The 12,724-nt window shown below is 54.0% G+C and overlaps 1 protein-coding gene across 1 annotated transcript; it reads right to left on the minus strand.

Annotated features, from left to right (window-relative positions):
- Positions 1 to 25: 25 nt before the first annotated feature.
- ankrd24 (ankyrin repeat domain 24) lies at positions 26 to 9,038 on the minus strand. Its single transcript, XM_047015108.1, has 22 exons — positions 8,447 to 9,038; positions 7,930 to 8,060; positions 7,757 to 7,845; positions 7,452 to 7,516; positions 7,303 to 7,360; positions 7,093 to 7,163; positions 6,848 to 6,954; positions 6,485 to 6,654; positions 5,644 to 5,666; positions 5,271 to 5,354; positions 4,982 to 5,083; positions 4,683 to 4,802; positions 4,456 to 4,585; positions 4,113 to 4,288; positions 3,423 to 3,589; positions 2,593 to 3,266; positions 2,091 to 2,422; positions 1,626 to 1,859; positions 1,293 to 1,469; positions 990 to 1,151; positions 576 to 641; positions 26 to 406 (listed from the first exon to the last, which is right to left on the minus strand). Exons 1-22 carry the CDS (start codon positions 8,507 to 8,509, stop codon positions 332 to 334), a joined length of 3,276 nt encoding a protein of 1,091 aa, XP_046871064.1. The 5' UTR covers positions 8,510 to 9,038; the 3' UTR covers positions 26 to 331.
- Positions 9,039 to 12,724: the final 3,686 nt, after the last annotated feature.

Here is a 12,724-nt window from a genome sequence, read left to right on the forward strand (position 1 = left end):
ACACATCTTCGAGGTTCGTATTTATTTTATTGTAAGAATATCATACAAAATCTGTGGGCTCCACACACTGTTGACACGAGACTAAATCTAGCTGACGTCACAAGCTAGCTGGCTATCCTCCAAGTCTGACCGGTTACACAGCATGAAGCATAATCGACCGCATGCATCTACCTCCGCAGTCATTAGAGTTGAGTGTACGTGAGTTGCGTGAGCTACTGCAGGCCCAGGGCAGGAGGGGGGGCCCCAGGGCAGGAGGGGGGGGCCTGGTCTCCGGTCCAGGACAAGGCGGATGAGGGTTGAGACGAGGTCTCATGTCTGAGGGATGGCAGGGTCAGTGGCCCTGGTCCTTGTGTGTCATCCGCAGGATCTGTAATAGCAAGGCCTGGACGCCCTCATCCATCTGGCCCTAGGGGCACACACACACACACGGTCACGCAAATGTACGTACACACACGCTCCCATGCATGCACGTATACACAGACACGCACTCAGATTATCAGTCAGGTTCCTGGGATGAGTCTAAGCTGCATGTAACCCAGATGAATCAGTGTTGTGCGAGTGGGTGTCATCCTTACCTGTACGGCAGCCAGCAGGTGCGAACGGTACACTGTTACTACCTGTCGGTGCTTCCTCTCCCAGTCCTGCACAGAGAACAGCCATCGTATTCGAACCCAAAACAACACAAGGACAACGTTGACGTGACATTTGACCTTTACAAATGCATATAGCCAATACAGCTGAAGATCAATGATCAGAAGTGCACAGTTCTACAGTATTTCGGTGGCCAGAGTCAAGAAACGGTCTGTATTTACTAGCCACATAGCAGAATAACGTCACAGCTATATTACCAGGCATGGCTAGCGAAAAACAACGACATCTCGGTCACAGCAGCTAGCCAAACCATGTAGGGTGAACAAAATATCAACAATGCCACAGTTGAAAAGACGTTCAAGATTTGAACGTGGTGAAAGGAGTTTCTCTGGGCTGACCTGGAGCTGCTGGGTGAGGGCCGACACCCGGTTCTGCAGCGCCATCTGCTGCCCGGGGTTGACCTGGGGCGAGGAGGTGGAGGTGGACGACAGGCCCAGGGGTGGAGACAGAGCGCCCAGAGCCTCCTTCAGACGAAACACCTCCTTGGACAGCTCGGTTATCTGCAAGGGGTCACACACACATTCACCTCCTGTCCCGTGCATGTTTTGGAGATGTGGGCATCTCTTTTCACCAATATCTTCCTCCATCCCCTCCCCTCCATTTCCCTCCCTTCCCCTCCCTTCCCCTCCCCTGTGAGCCACCTTGCGGTCCTTCTCCTTGACCAGGCCCTGGGAGTCCTGCATGTCTTTGTGCAGTTGCTGGACGTGGCTGGACTGGGCCTGCAGGTCCTCCAGCTGCCGCTGCACGGCCGCCAGCTGAGCCTCGGCCACCTGGCGCTCGCTCTTGTTGAACAGGGCCTCACGCTGCACCTGGAACACCTGGGGAGGGAGGGAGGGGGGGGGGGGGGGAGGGAGGGGGGGGGGGAGGGAGGGGGGGGGGGGGGGAGGGAGGGAGGGACAAAAAGAGAGAACCAAAGGCATGTGAAGGGATGGAGCACTACGCGCTCAGAAACCACATGTCGGGACCGCCCGCACCTCGGTGCAGGTCTTCTCGTGTTTGCGCGTGAGGTCGTTGAAGCTCGCGCTGATGGTGTTGATCTCGGCCTGCAGGGCCAGGCGCTGGCCCTCGTGGTCCTCCTTGGAGACCACGCCCTGCTCCGCGGCCTTCTGGGACCGCAGCTCCCTCAGCTCCGCCTCCTTGTCGCTCAGGGCGTCGCGGGCGGTCGCGGCGCTGCTCTCGCTGGCCTCCAGGGAGCGCTGGAGCTCAGCCTGACGGCACAACACACAGAGTCGGCGTTGGGTATTTATTTTTGTCCATCCCTCCATCTATCCATCTATCCATCCATCCCTCCATCTATCCATCTATCTATCCATCTATCCATCCATCCATCTATCCATCCATTTATCTATCCATCTATACATCCATCCATCCATCCATCCCTCCATCTATCCATCCATTTATCTATCCATCTATCCATCCATCTCATCTTGGTGTCTGACCTTGACCTTCTCATGCTCCTCCCTGGGTATGGAGTCCTGCAGGGTCTGGAGCTGTGCCCCCAGCCTGGCGTTCTCGGCCTCGGCCCCCTCCCTCAGGGCCGCCTCCCCCTGCAGCTCCTGCACCGTCTGGGCCAGCTGCTGGGACACGGCCTTCAGCGCCTCCTGGTGCTGGGACAGTGGCACCGCGCCCTTCCACTGGAGGGCGTCCTGCGCCCGGCCCTCCCTCTCGGCACACAGGCAGTCCAGGGCCTGCGCCGCGTCCTGCCTGGCCACCTCCAGCTCCTGCCTCACCGCCGCCGGGGAGCGACCATGGCGGAGCCTCAGGGAGCGCTCTGATTGGTCAATTGCACATGAAAAAAAAAAGAAACGCTCTAATTCGACTGATGACTGGTAAGTCCACGATGCCTACTGAAAAATATAAAAACCTCAAATACATTTTAGTGCAAATGTAGAATATTTTTGATGACTGTGTGAGATGAAAGATTCTCCTGCAGGAGCTCACCCGAGGTCATGGAAGGCTCCGACCCCTCCGAGCGCTCCTCTTCGTCCTCCTCATCCTCCTCTTCCTCCTCCTCCTCCTCCACCGGACGCAGGGCGGGCGGCCTCACCCTCTCCAGCTCCAGCAGGGCCTCGTTCAGCCTGGCCGCCGCCTCCGCCCTCTCCCCGGCCAGCTGCTCGCACTGCAGCCCCAGGGTGACTCGCACCTCGTCCAGCTCCGAGCGCCGCACGCTCTCCCCCAGCGCCGCCTCCAGCTCGCTCACCTTCGCCCTCAGGGCCCTGGCCGTCTCGCCCTCGCCCCGGTCCTCCTCCTCCTCCTGCCTCGCTCCCCCGGCTGCCTCCTTCTCCTCCAACGCCGCCTCCAGCTCCTTCACCCTCTCCCTCAGCTGCTGCGCCGCCTCGCCGCCATCGGCGCTCTGCCCCTCCCCCTGGCCCCGCCTCTCCACCAGCTCCGCCTCCAGCTCCTTCACCCGCTGCCTCAGCTGCCGGGCCCCTCCCTCCCCCTCCTCTTCCTCGGCCCCAGGCCCCTCCCCCTCCCCCAGGGAGAACACGCCCAGGCGCATCTGCTCCCTCAGCTCCTCCAGCTCGGTCTGGGAGGAGGCCAGCTGCCCCTCCAGCCCTGACAGCCTCTCCTTCAACACCTCCACGACCTCCTCCGCCTCCGCATCCTCCTCACACCTGGAGCAAGGACAGACGCCGTCGGGAAAAAAAACGACCGATGGGAGATTTTTCTCGTTTCAGGTCGAGTTTCCTCGTGGGGGGGGGGCCCACTGGTTAAACCCCGGTGCCCGAGTGGACAAAATGACACAGGACACTCGTCGCTGCGTTGCTCACCCCTCCTCTCCTGCCGTGCTGGAGGCCTCGGCTGAGGCCTGGGACTGGGAGTAGCGCTCCTGCAGGGCTTCGAATTCCTTCCTCAGGCCCTCGTACTGGGCCATGGGGACGAAGTCTGAGCTGGAGCTCTGCATGTCAGTGTCGTCCTTCTCAAACATCTCCAGCATCTGACGGTTAGGGTTAACCACATGACACACAGGACGTGACGTCACAAAGGAGATGGCCCGGAACTCGACACACTCCAGTGTCCCTCTGGATTGAAATACTTGTCGTAGTCAGTTAAAAACACAAATGTATACTCTGTCATTAAGACAACGGGAAGATGACATCCAGATTGTGCAGTTACTGTCGTGATAAACTGCCTAGCAAAGGCCATGTACCAGATCCAGTCCCCAAAGACCGCTACTGTGACTGTCTACAACACATGACCCACTTAGCAGAGAATGTCTCTCTGCCCCAGATCCCCTCTCCTCCATGCCAGTCTATTTATACCTGGATGGCGTCTGCATCGTGGACCTGAAGTAGTTATGACTAATGGTCCAATATGACGGTGCTGAGCCAGGTGCTGACTCGGAACTTCTCTGGACACGCCCCCGAATGAGCTCATCTGTTTCAATTTGTTAACGACGCCCGGCAGTGTGTGTGTGTGTACATGTGTGTGTGTGTGTGTGTGTGTGTGTGCGAGCGCACCTGCACTTTGAGAGTCAGCTCTGTGTTCTGTGAGGTCAGCTCCTCTACTTGTCTGCGTAGGTCCCCCAGAGCGCCCGGGTCTGCAGGACCCGAGGGGGGCCTGGGGGAGTCCGCTTCCCCCTTGGAGGCGCCCTCGTCCGGCTCTCTAGACCTCCTGGAGAGCAGCATCTCAGCACCTGGGGGGGGGGGGGAGACAACCACCAAATCACCCAAGGATCGAACGAGCCCCAAAAACACGAGAAACCAAATACGGATAAGGAACAAACTCGCTTTAATGAAGCGATGAAACGAGAGGATGATCACAGAATCGCAGCCAGGTTTCCTCACACACACACACACACACCTGGGAAGTCCAGCATCTCGTCCATGTCCTCCGTGCCGTCTGATTGGCCGGCCCTGAGCTCCTCCAGCTCCGCCTGCAGGCGGTCTCGCTCCGCCTCCGTACGCTCGAGACGCTCCTTCACCTGGCACAGCTGGAGCGGAGCAGAGGTCACAGGTCGTCTGTTAGTGGAGGGCGTGGCTGGTGAAGGGAGAAGGGGGAGTGGGGGGGGGTCATGTCGCCTGCAGTACCTCCTCCTGGGCAGAGAGGGCGCTCTGCTGCAGCTGCTCCAGCCCTTTGATCTTCTGAAGGAGGCGTCCTCTCTCCAGGCGCAGGCGTCTCATCTCCTCGAACACCTCCTCGTCCTCCGTCTCCCGCGGCGACACAGTCGGGAAAAACACACACACAGTCAGGATACACGCGCACAGCAGCAGAACACAGCCAAAACAATGCCCCTGGACAGACGTGTGTCTATGTAACTAAGACAGCGTATCCCTGTGTGTCCATGTCTACAGTGTGGGGGGGCTAGACTGCGGGGCTGGGAACTCACAGGGCTGGCCTGGGCGGGGTGCTGCGTGCCTGGGGACCGGGGAGGGGGAGAGGGGCTCTGGGCAGGGGGCTCCGGGGACTCGTCAGGGCAGGGCAGGCTACCCTGGAACACGGCACAAAGTTCTCAGGCGTTTATGAATGGTCGTACGTTGTTACGCTTAGCCGCAAGAGTGGTAGTCAGATCTCATGGTGTAGGACTGTATAGAGGTTCGCTTGATGGCAAATCAAATGAGTCGTTATTGAAATGTAATGAGAAACCATGTGCTTTGTCCCCGAGGAAGGTTCTGTACCTGGGGAGGGGAGCGGGGGGGAGGGGGGGCCTTCCTCTTGCGTGGGGTGGTGCCCCCCGTCGGGGGTGGGGGGGTGGGGGGCTCCTGGGGGCAGACATGCGCATGGGTGACATTCCCAAGAAAAGGGGGCATACGAGAGGAAGGGGGAGGGGGTAGCCAAAGAAAAAAGCCAAGCAAGCAGAAAACAGACTCTGTTATGTGTGTCATGGGGTGTACAGTAGAGTGGGGTGTTCAGAAGCGTGTGTTCAGCAGTGTGTGTTCAGTAGTGTGTGTTCAGTAGTGTGTGTTCAGTAGTGTGTGTTCAGTAGTGTGTGTTCAGCAGTGTGTGTTCAGCAGTGTGTGTGTAGTGTGAGGTGACTGAGAGATGGGTTACCTCTCTGACAGAGGCCTCAGTGGCTACGTATGCATAAGGAGAGACAAACAACAATATGGTTTAAGCTCCGCCTCACTGAGATGTAAAACACACACACACACTCAATCACTCACATGCAAGCTAACACACACACCTCTGACTTATCAGTTCAGTCATGATTAAGAAGCACACCCACATTAAACCTGACTGGATCATACTCCCACAGTAGACTAGAATATATGATGTGTACATCCCACAGCTGCCCCCCTGACAGTCCATCTACCCTCCATCTACCCTCCATCTACCCTCCATCTACCCTCCATCTACCCTCCATCACCCCCTCCATCACCCCCTCCATCACCCCCTCCATCACCCCCTCCATCACCCCCTCCATCACCCCCTCCATCAGCCCCTCCATCTACCCTCCATCTACCCTCCATCACCCCCTCCATCAGCCCCTCCATAAACCCTCCATCTACCCTCCATCTACCCTCCATCTACCCTCCATCACCCCCTCCATCACCCCCTCCATCACCCCCTCCATCACCCCCTCCATCACCCCCTCCATCAGCCCCTCCATAAACCCCTCCATCAACCCCTTCCACTTCAAACGCTACCACATCTGTTTTTCATAAATCACCAAGCCTTTGTTTGAAGATCAAAGGACAGTGAGCTTGTCAAGCTCTTTATTTCAGACTTGACAATTACCCCCAGCTGTCCCCTAAATCCAGGCCCTTCAGAATGGAGTCATGTCCCAGGGGAACCAGAGAGTAGCCAGGCACCAGACCACCACAGCCCCAGAGAGGAGCTCCGGACTGGGCCTTCAGAGCGCCGCCAGCCTGGTCAGACCCCCAGGTCTTACCTGGACCTCCGTTCTGCAGCATCTGTGCGATCCGCTGATTGGCTGTCGCTGAGCTGTAGTGGGCGGCGTCTTGCCCGAGGGCGTCGACCAACTGGGGATTGGCCCCGCCCTTTAGCAACACTTCCACCGTCTCGGCACTGTCACTCTCGCAGGCCAGCATCAGGGCTGACCTACGGTGCCATGGCAACACAGAACACGTCACGCACCGACGCCACAACACCACCACGCAACAACACTGACGACAACCAGCACAACACAGCACCACACTCTCCGTGAAACTGGCGAAGGTTCAGCGTTCCAAAACTACAAAGATGGCGGCGTGCATATTTCTTTGCTTTGTGCCAGCACAGAAATGCCCCCTACCTGCCCTGGCTGTCCTGTATGTTGGCGCTGACCCCCCGGTCCAGCAGAAAGGCGCACAACTCCACCCTGCTCATCTGCGCCCCCAGAATCAGAGGCGTCGCTCCATCCTGACACAAAGACAGCACCCTGAGCTTACAGCAGGCTAGCATCCCGCTAGCTCCATCCCCCATTGATCCCCATGTACTTATGTAGCATCACAGCTTACAGGAAGTGCATTGCAGCCAGCCCTGGCCCACACCACCTACCCCATCCTGGACGTCCAGGCTGGCCTTGAAGTCCCACAGGGTTTCTGTGCAGTGGAGGCAGCCACTCACAGCTGCAGAGGAAGGGAGACACCATGTGGACGCAGCGTAGCATCGTTAGCGTAGCATCGTTAGCGTAGCATCGTTAGCGTAGCATCGTTAGCGTAGCATCGTTAGCGTGCCTTTCTGGGCCAACTCCGCTGCCGTACTCACCAGCATGGTGCAGGGCTGTCCTACCACTGCTGTCCGTGCAATCTACCGGTATTCTCTCCTGTCAGGGTTCAACAAGAGAACAAGGCATCACACAAGTTGTCCTAGAAACTGCTTTGTGTGAGCTCACTACGTCACGTGTGGCTCCCCACCTGTAACAGTCTTTTCAAGCAGTCCGCATGGCCGTTCTTAGCTGCCAGGTGAAGGGCGCTGTAACCTTGAGGTTGATCCAGACCATTGAGAACGAGTGAAAGAGAGAGAGGGTGATAAAGTCAGTTAATCAGACAGCAACAAAGACTTGGAGCTCGGCACAGTGAAACCAGACCTCTGCTGTATTGTAGTTAGGATTCTGAAAGGGAGTGCAGACCCAAACTGGTCAGATCAATAGCAGTGACCAGATTACCGGCCTTGACCAATGGGACTGAGCGTATGACCAGCCTTGACCAATGAGACCCACCTGCTCCGTCCGGCAGGGTGGCGTCCACACCGTGAGAGAGGATGACCTCCAGGCAGTCCAGTCGACCCCGGGACGCGCAAGCATGAAACCTGGACGTGTAAACAACAACAGGAAGTGAGACACGATCAGACGTGCGATGCGGAGCAGCTGCTGTCTTGCGGCGTCCTACTCACGAGGACTTCCCCTCCGCATCCAGCTTGGTGGGACACAGCCCCTTCTTGCTGATCAGGGCCGCGACCTTCTCAGGCTCGTTCTGCTCCACTGCCTGGAGCAGCCGCTCATCACTCTTACTCCAGTCCTGGATCTGGAGGACACACACACACACACACATGGGTCGCCATTCACCTCCAGTATACTGGTCTGCACACTGGCCTCTGTAATCCGATGACACAGCCCAGATGACACATACAGTAACAGTACAATACAGTATGATACAGTACGATAGGGAACAGTGCAGTCTAATACTGCACAGTAGAGTACGTCCAGGTTAGGATTTAGATATACAGACAGCACTACTAACCCTCGCCAACGCAGCAAACTTGTTCACGTTACAAGTACGAAAAAACACAACAAAGTTCACAACAACTAGATTTCCCATCGACGATAACGGCCGAGACATAAATACAAGCACAGCAGGACAGGTGAATTACAGCAGGCTATTTTTAGGCTGGAGGACAGAGACGACCTTACCGGCAGCGGTCGGAGGCAGGGACAGAGGCAGGTCACCAGCTTGAACAGAGGCTGGGGGTCCATGAGTCCAGAGCAGCAGGGACACAGTCCGCCGGGGTGACGAGCCTGACTACCCGGCGCACACCCGACGCTCGAAACAAACTGACACCCGGCTATCGCCACACATCGCTGTCATACCTCAGGTTCTTGTGACTCTACTGGTGAAGCTAAGCTACTGCGATAACAATATTGGTCCACTGTTCGCTACATGCTCGACAAAAGTTAGACAAATGAAACATCCCCAGTGTTGGAAATAAACGCATACACTCAGACTGTGCGGACTGTGCGGACTGTGCGGACTCACCGACCGTCACAAAGACATCTCCCTGCTCATCCTTCTCTCCACAAACACCTTCTGTCCTACCCGGTAAGTACTTTCAGAGATCTGCTCAGTCTGGAAACCTTGCGTACACATATACACGTAAACACACACACCTACACACACACACACACCATCCCCCCCTGTCCTCCTTTTCCTCAACCTAACCCAGTCTCTTCTCTTCCTATACTCTGTTCCCCTGTTCATTAGTTTCTGTCAGATCTCCTCCCTCAACCCCTCCCCCCCCCCACCTCTCCCCCCCCCACCTCCCTCCCTCCCTTTCCCATACATCTCTCCCTCCCTCCCCCTCCATCCCTCCCTTTCCCATACATCTCTCCATCCACCCCTCCCTCTACCCCTCCATCCCTCCCTCCCCCAGCCCTCCCTCTACCCCTCCATCCCTCCCTCCCCCAGCCCTCCCTCTACCCTTCCAGCCCTCCCTCCCTGTGCTGTGCTGGGGCATTGGAGCTCTGCAGCCAGCACAGGCCTGTCAGGAAGTGAGTGTTCAGCAGAACGAGGGGAGAGAAACTGGCCCCGCTGGCAGAGGGGCGGGCAGGAAGTGACACGCTGTCACACTGAACTCGCATCATGTGACCCTGGCATCAGCACCCACAGGAAAGCGTATGCAGTCTACCCACACACGCCGAGGTCAAAGACTCACATTAACACACAGTGTAGAGATTTATTGAGGTGTTTTCTTAGTTCTGTGTGCAGGCATTGCAGCAAAGCAGGTTGGCCTGGAGTGATTCCTGGGAGAGAGTTGAATACAGTGTAGCCTGACTACGAATGTGTAGCATGCTGAGCTTCTAGGACACCATTATACAGCATCAGCCTCTGTCTCTCTTTCACGCTCTCTCGGTTCTCTGTCTCTCTACCTCTCTCTCTCTATATATATACACACCCCTCTCTCTCTCTGCCTCTCTCTCTCTTTCACTCTCTACTTCGCTCTCACTCTCTTCCAAAACCCTCACGTCTTTCTGAACAAAAGCCCGATCACTTTCGGCAGTGAAAGGTTACGTCCGAGGGCGATTAATAACTTAGCCTACCCTCTCTCTCTCAACCTATCAGTAGGGGGACTGGTCAGGTCAGCCATCATCTGCATCTCTCACTGCGGTGCGGGTTAATGTTTCTACTCAGAGCAAAGTGCATCATGGGACATATCAGCTGCTACCATGGAAGACATAGATCTCTTTCGGACATATTAGTGCACACCATCTCAACACATGCATCCTGGGGGCAACAGTAGGAAATTGGGGGTTCTTTGCAGGTGCGTGTGTGTGTGTATGTGTGTGTGTGAGTGTGTGCGTGTGTGCGTGTGCGTGTGTGTGAATAATTAAAAGGCTACCTGATGGGTTTGGTTACAGCAGCAGTCTACAGACTGCCCTGCTCTCCTGCTGCTAGTGACACTGAATCCCAGCCTGGTGCCCCCCACAAACACACACACACACACACACACAAGCACACCTGACAAAGAACAGCCTACAACTGGGTGAAGAGTTCAATATCATGTTGGAAGTTATCAATAGAACCCTCTGTGTTGTTGTCATAGTAATGACAACACATTTGTGTCTCCATAGCTTCCACAGTGGACCAGGTAGATGGTTGAAAACATCTTCAGTTATTAATCCTTACCTCATTCTTTTTGAATTTGGCCTTCAGACTCCACATGGCTTGCTGGTGGCTACTGGTGCTCTGCCAAAAGGCAGGCTCTGAAATAGAAATATTAACGTCAAAGATAAGCGATAGCCTACTATTACACATCAGTTTCATTCATTCCCTGTTCAGTTCATATCGACGTTGTGTTGACACTACATAACATGCATTCATACAGGTGTCCTCACGTGCCCAGCTGGCTAATATGACTCCTCTACGAACCTTTAAGTGCATAACATTAACAGGAGCTGCGGCAGAACAGCAGATATGAAAAACATGAGACATGTAGGCTATTTGCTACAACTGACAAGCCCGCAGTTAAAAGAATTGTTAAATACCATTAGCAGCAACGTATAGCAATATCCACCATTCAGAAAGACATACCTGAAGTAAGAGGTTATAGCAAGGGGGGGTTCTCGGTCCCATGAACCGGTAACGGCAGCAGTTTCACTGATGCCTGTCCGGTTTGGAGGGGTACCTGCCCCTACTGCAGAACCACCAATCAATTATGCGCAAGTCGCCGGATCAGTTAATGATTGGCTAAGGTAAAGTGACACATTACGTACCGCATGAATTCTGAATGCGAGCATTTTATATGAACTGGTTAAGGATAATGTCTGAGCTCATCTAAGACTACAGGATTGGTCGTCACAAAAGTGACATATGATGTTTTTGTTTTTGGACCGTGTCTCTCGGTTATCGGCGGTATGGCGTCACAGCGTCCCGCAGTTTAACAAGGCACGTAACCAAACACTGTAACGTCAGAACTTCAACGTTTCCTGTATATTCAGTCAAATCATTGGATGTGAAAAAGTATTAACCTGGAAGCTATATTTAATACAACAACAATCTTTTAGACTGATACATATGACACCTTTATAAATGACAATCATTACATTTACGAGGATAAGGAGCTAATGACTAGATTCCATGTTAAACCAAGACTACAACCTACTCAATTTTAAGTCAAAGTGTGAGAAACCGTTCCTTTCGTAATATTGTATCACTTTCTCTTTCTATCACTTTCTATCAACATTAACAAGAGAAGAAGACCACTACTGAATGATTCTATTTGGAAGGAAAACTTGAATGGTTTGTACTATGCATAATAAACTTTTTTAGATGCAGTGCACTTGTCCAACACTGGAGGGCAGTGAAGGACAGGAAATGAATATGGTGTAGTACCGTTTGACTCGTGGATTTGGTGAGTAGGCTACGCTAAACGAGACACGTTTTCATTTTCACAAACATGGCTGGTGCAATGTGGGCCGTGAAAGAACACATCGGCTAACTGTTCTCGGAATCTAATTGACTGAGGATGATTAATTGAGATGTAGGATAATAATGTAGCTGTCAGGCTGGCATTTCAGGCCGCTAGATATGATCCTAACCCAAACAAAAACATCTTGCATTTCTACTCATCTGTTGTGAAAGGAGCCTGGAACACAAGTTAGTTGAAGATTTAGGGAAAGATCAGTTCTAAATTTATGTTCATAATGTGCCTGTCTGCACATAGGTGTAAGTAAGCTGTTTGTGGACACTAAATTGGATGTTTGAACATAGCCAGGAAGAAAATAGAATAGCAGTAGAAGGAAATTACAAATTTCGTCTGATTTAAAACGATGAAATTTTAATTGCGACATAGCCTACATTTTAACAAAAAACCGGGACCATTCGTGTCCCGGGGGCAAAACACGGGTGGCCACTAACCCTTTCCGACAATTAATGATTATTGATTGTTTCTGTGCATAAAAAAAACGTGCCCTAAACGGTTCTCGACTTGCTAGTTATACAGAGCGTTTTTACAGCATTGACACGTGCGCCGCATGACAGTCAAGATATCTCTCTTTGACAGCTTCACTCTTGCGGCATCCTCACTGAAAACTAACTGGATCACACAGTTTGTTACATAACCCAGCCAACACCTGTCTGTCAGGTCCCAGACTGGGAGAACATCTTCCTCTCTGCATATGATTAGCATGTGACTGATGTCAACAAGATGTCTGACAAGAGAAGCTCCCTCCCCCATGTCTCTCTCCCCCCCCCCCCCCCCCCTTCGTCCTCTGGTCTTCAGCCCAGCACACAGGCCTCTCTGTCAGGGAAGACAAAGACCATCTGGTCCTCTCACCTCACAATGTGCCAGTGAGGAGATTGTCGGGTGCTCCCCGGATCACAAATCCTTTTCTTAGTAGCCTCAGGACTGTGTGTGTGTGTCTGTATGTGTGTGTGTGTGTCTGTATGTGTGTGTGTGTGAGAGAGAGAGATTC

Source organism: Hypomesus transpacificus, unplaced genomic scaffold (genome assembly GCF_021917145.1).
Source record: "Hypomesus transpacificus isolate Combined female unplaced genomic scaffold, fHypTra1 scaffold_270, whole genome shotgun sequence".
NCBI lineage: Eukaryota > Metazoa > Chordata > Actinopteri > Osmeriformes > Osmeridae > Hypomesus > Hypomesus transpacificus.

Excerpts from the sequence above, each read along its gene's own strand:
- ankrd24 (XM_047015108.1), bottom strand. The coding sequence starts at position 8,509 with ATGGACCCCCAGCCTCTGTTCAAGCTGGTGACCTGCCTCTGTCCCTGC. Across the intron at positions 6,955-7,092 it reads GCCTGGACGTCCAGGATGGG|GATGGAGCGACGCCTCTGAT; the intron begins GTAGGTGGTGTG and ends TCTTTGTGTCAG. Across the intron at positions 2,423-2,592 it reads GGAGCCTTCCATGACCTCGG|AGCGCTCCCTGAGGCTCCGC; the intron begins GTGAGCTCCTGC and ends TTGACCAATCAG.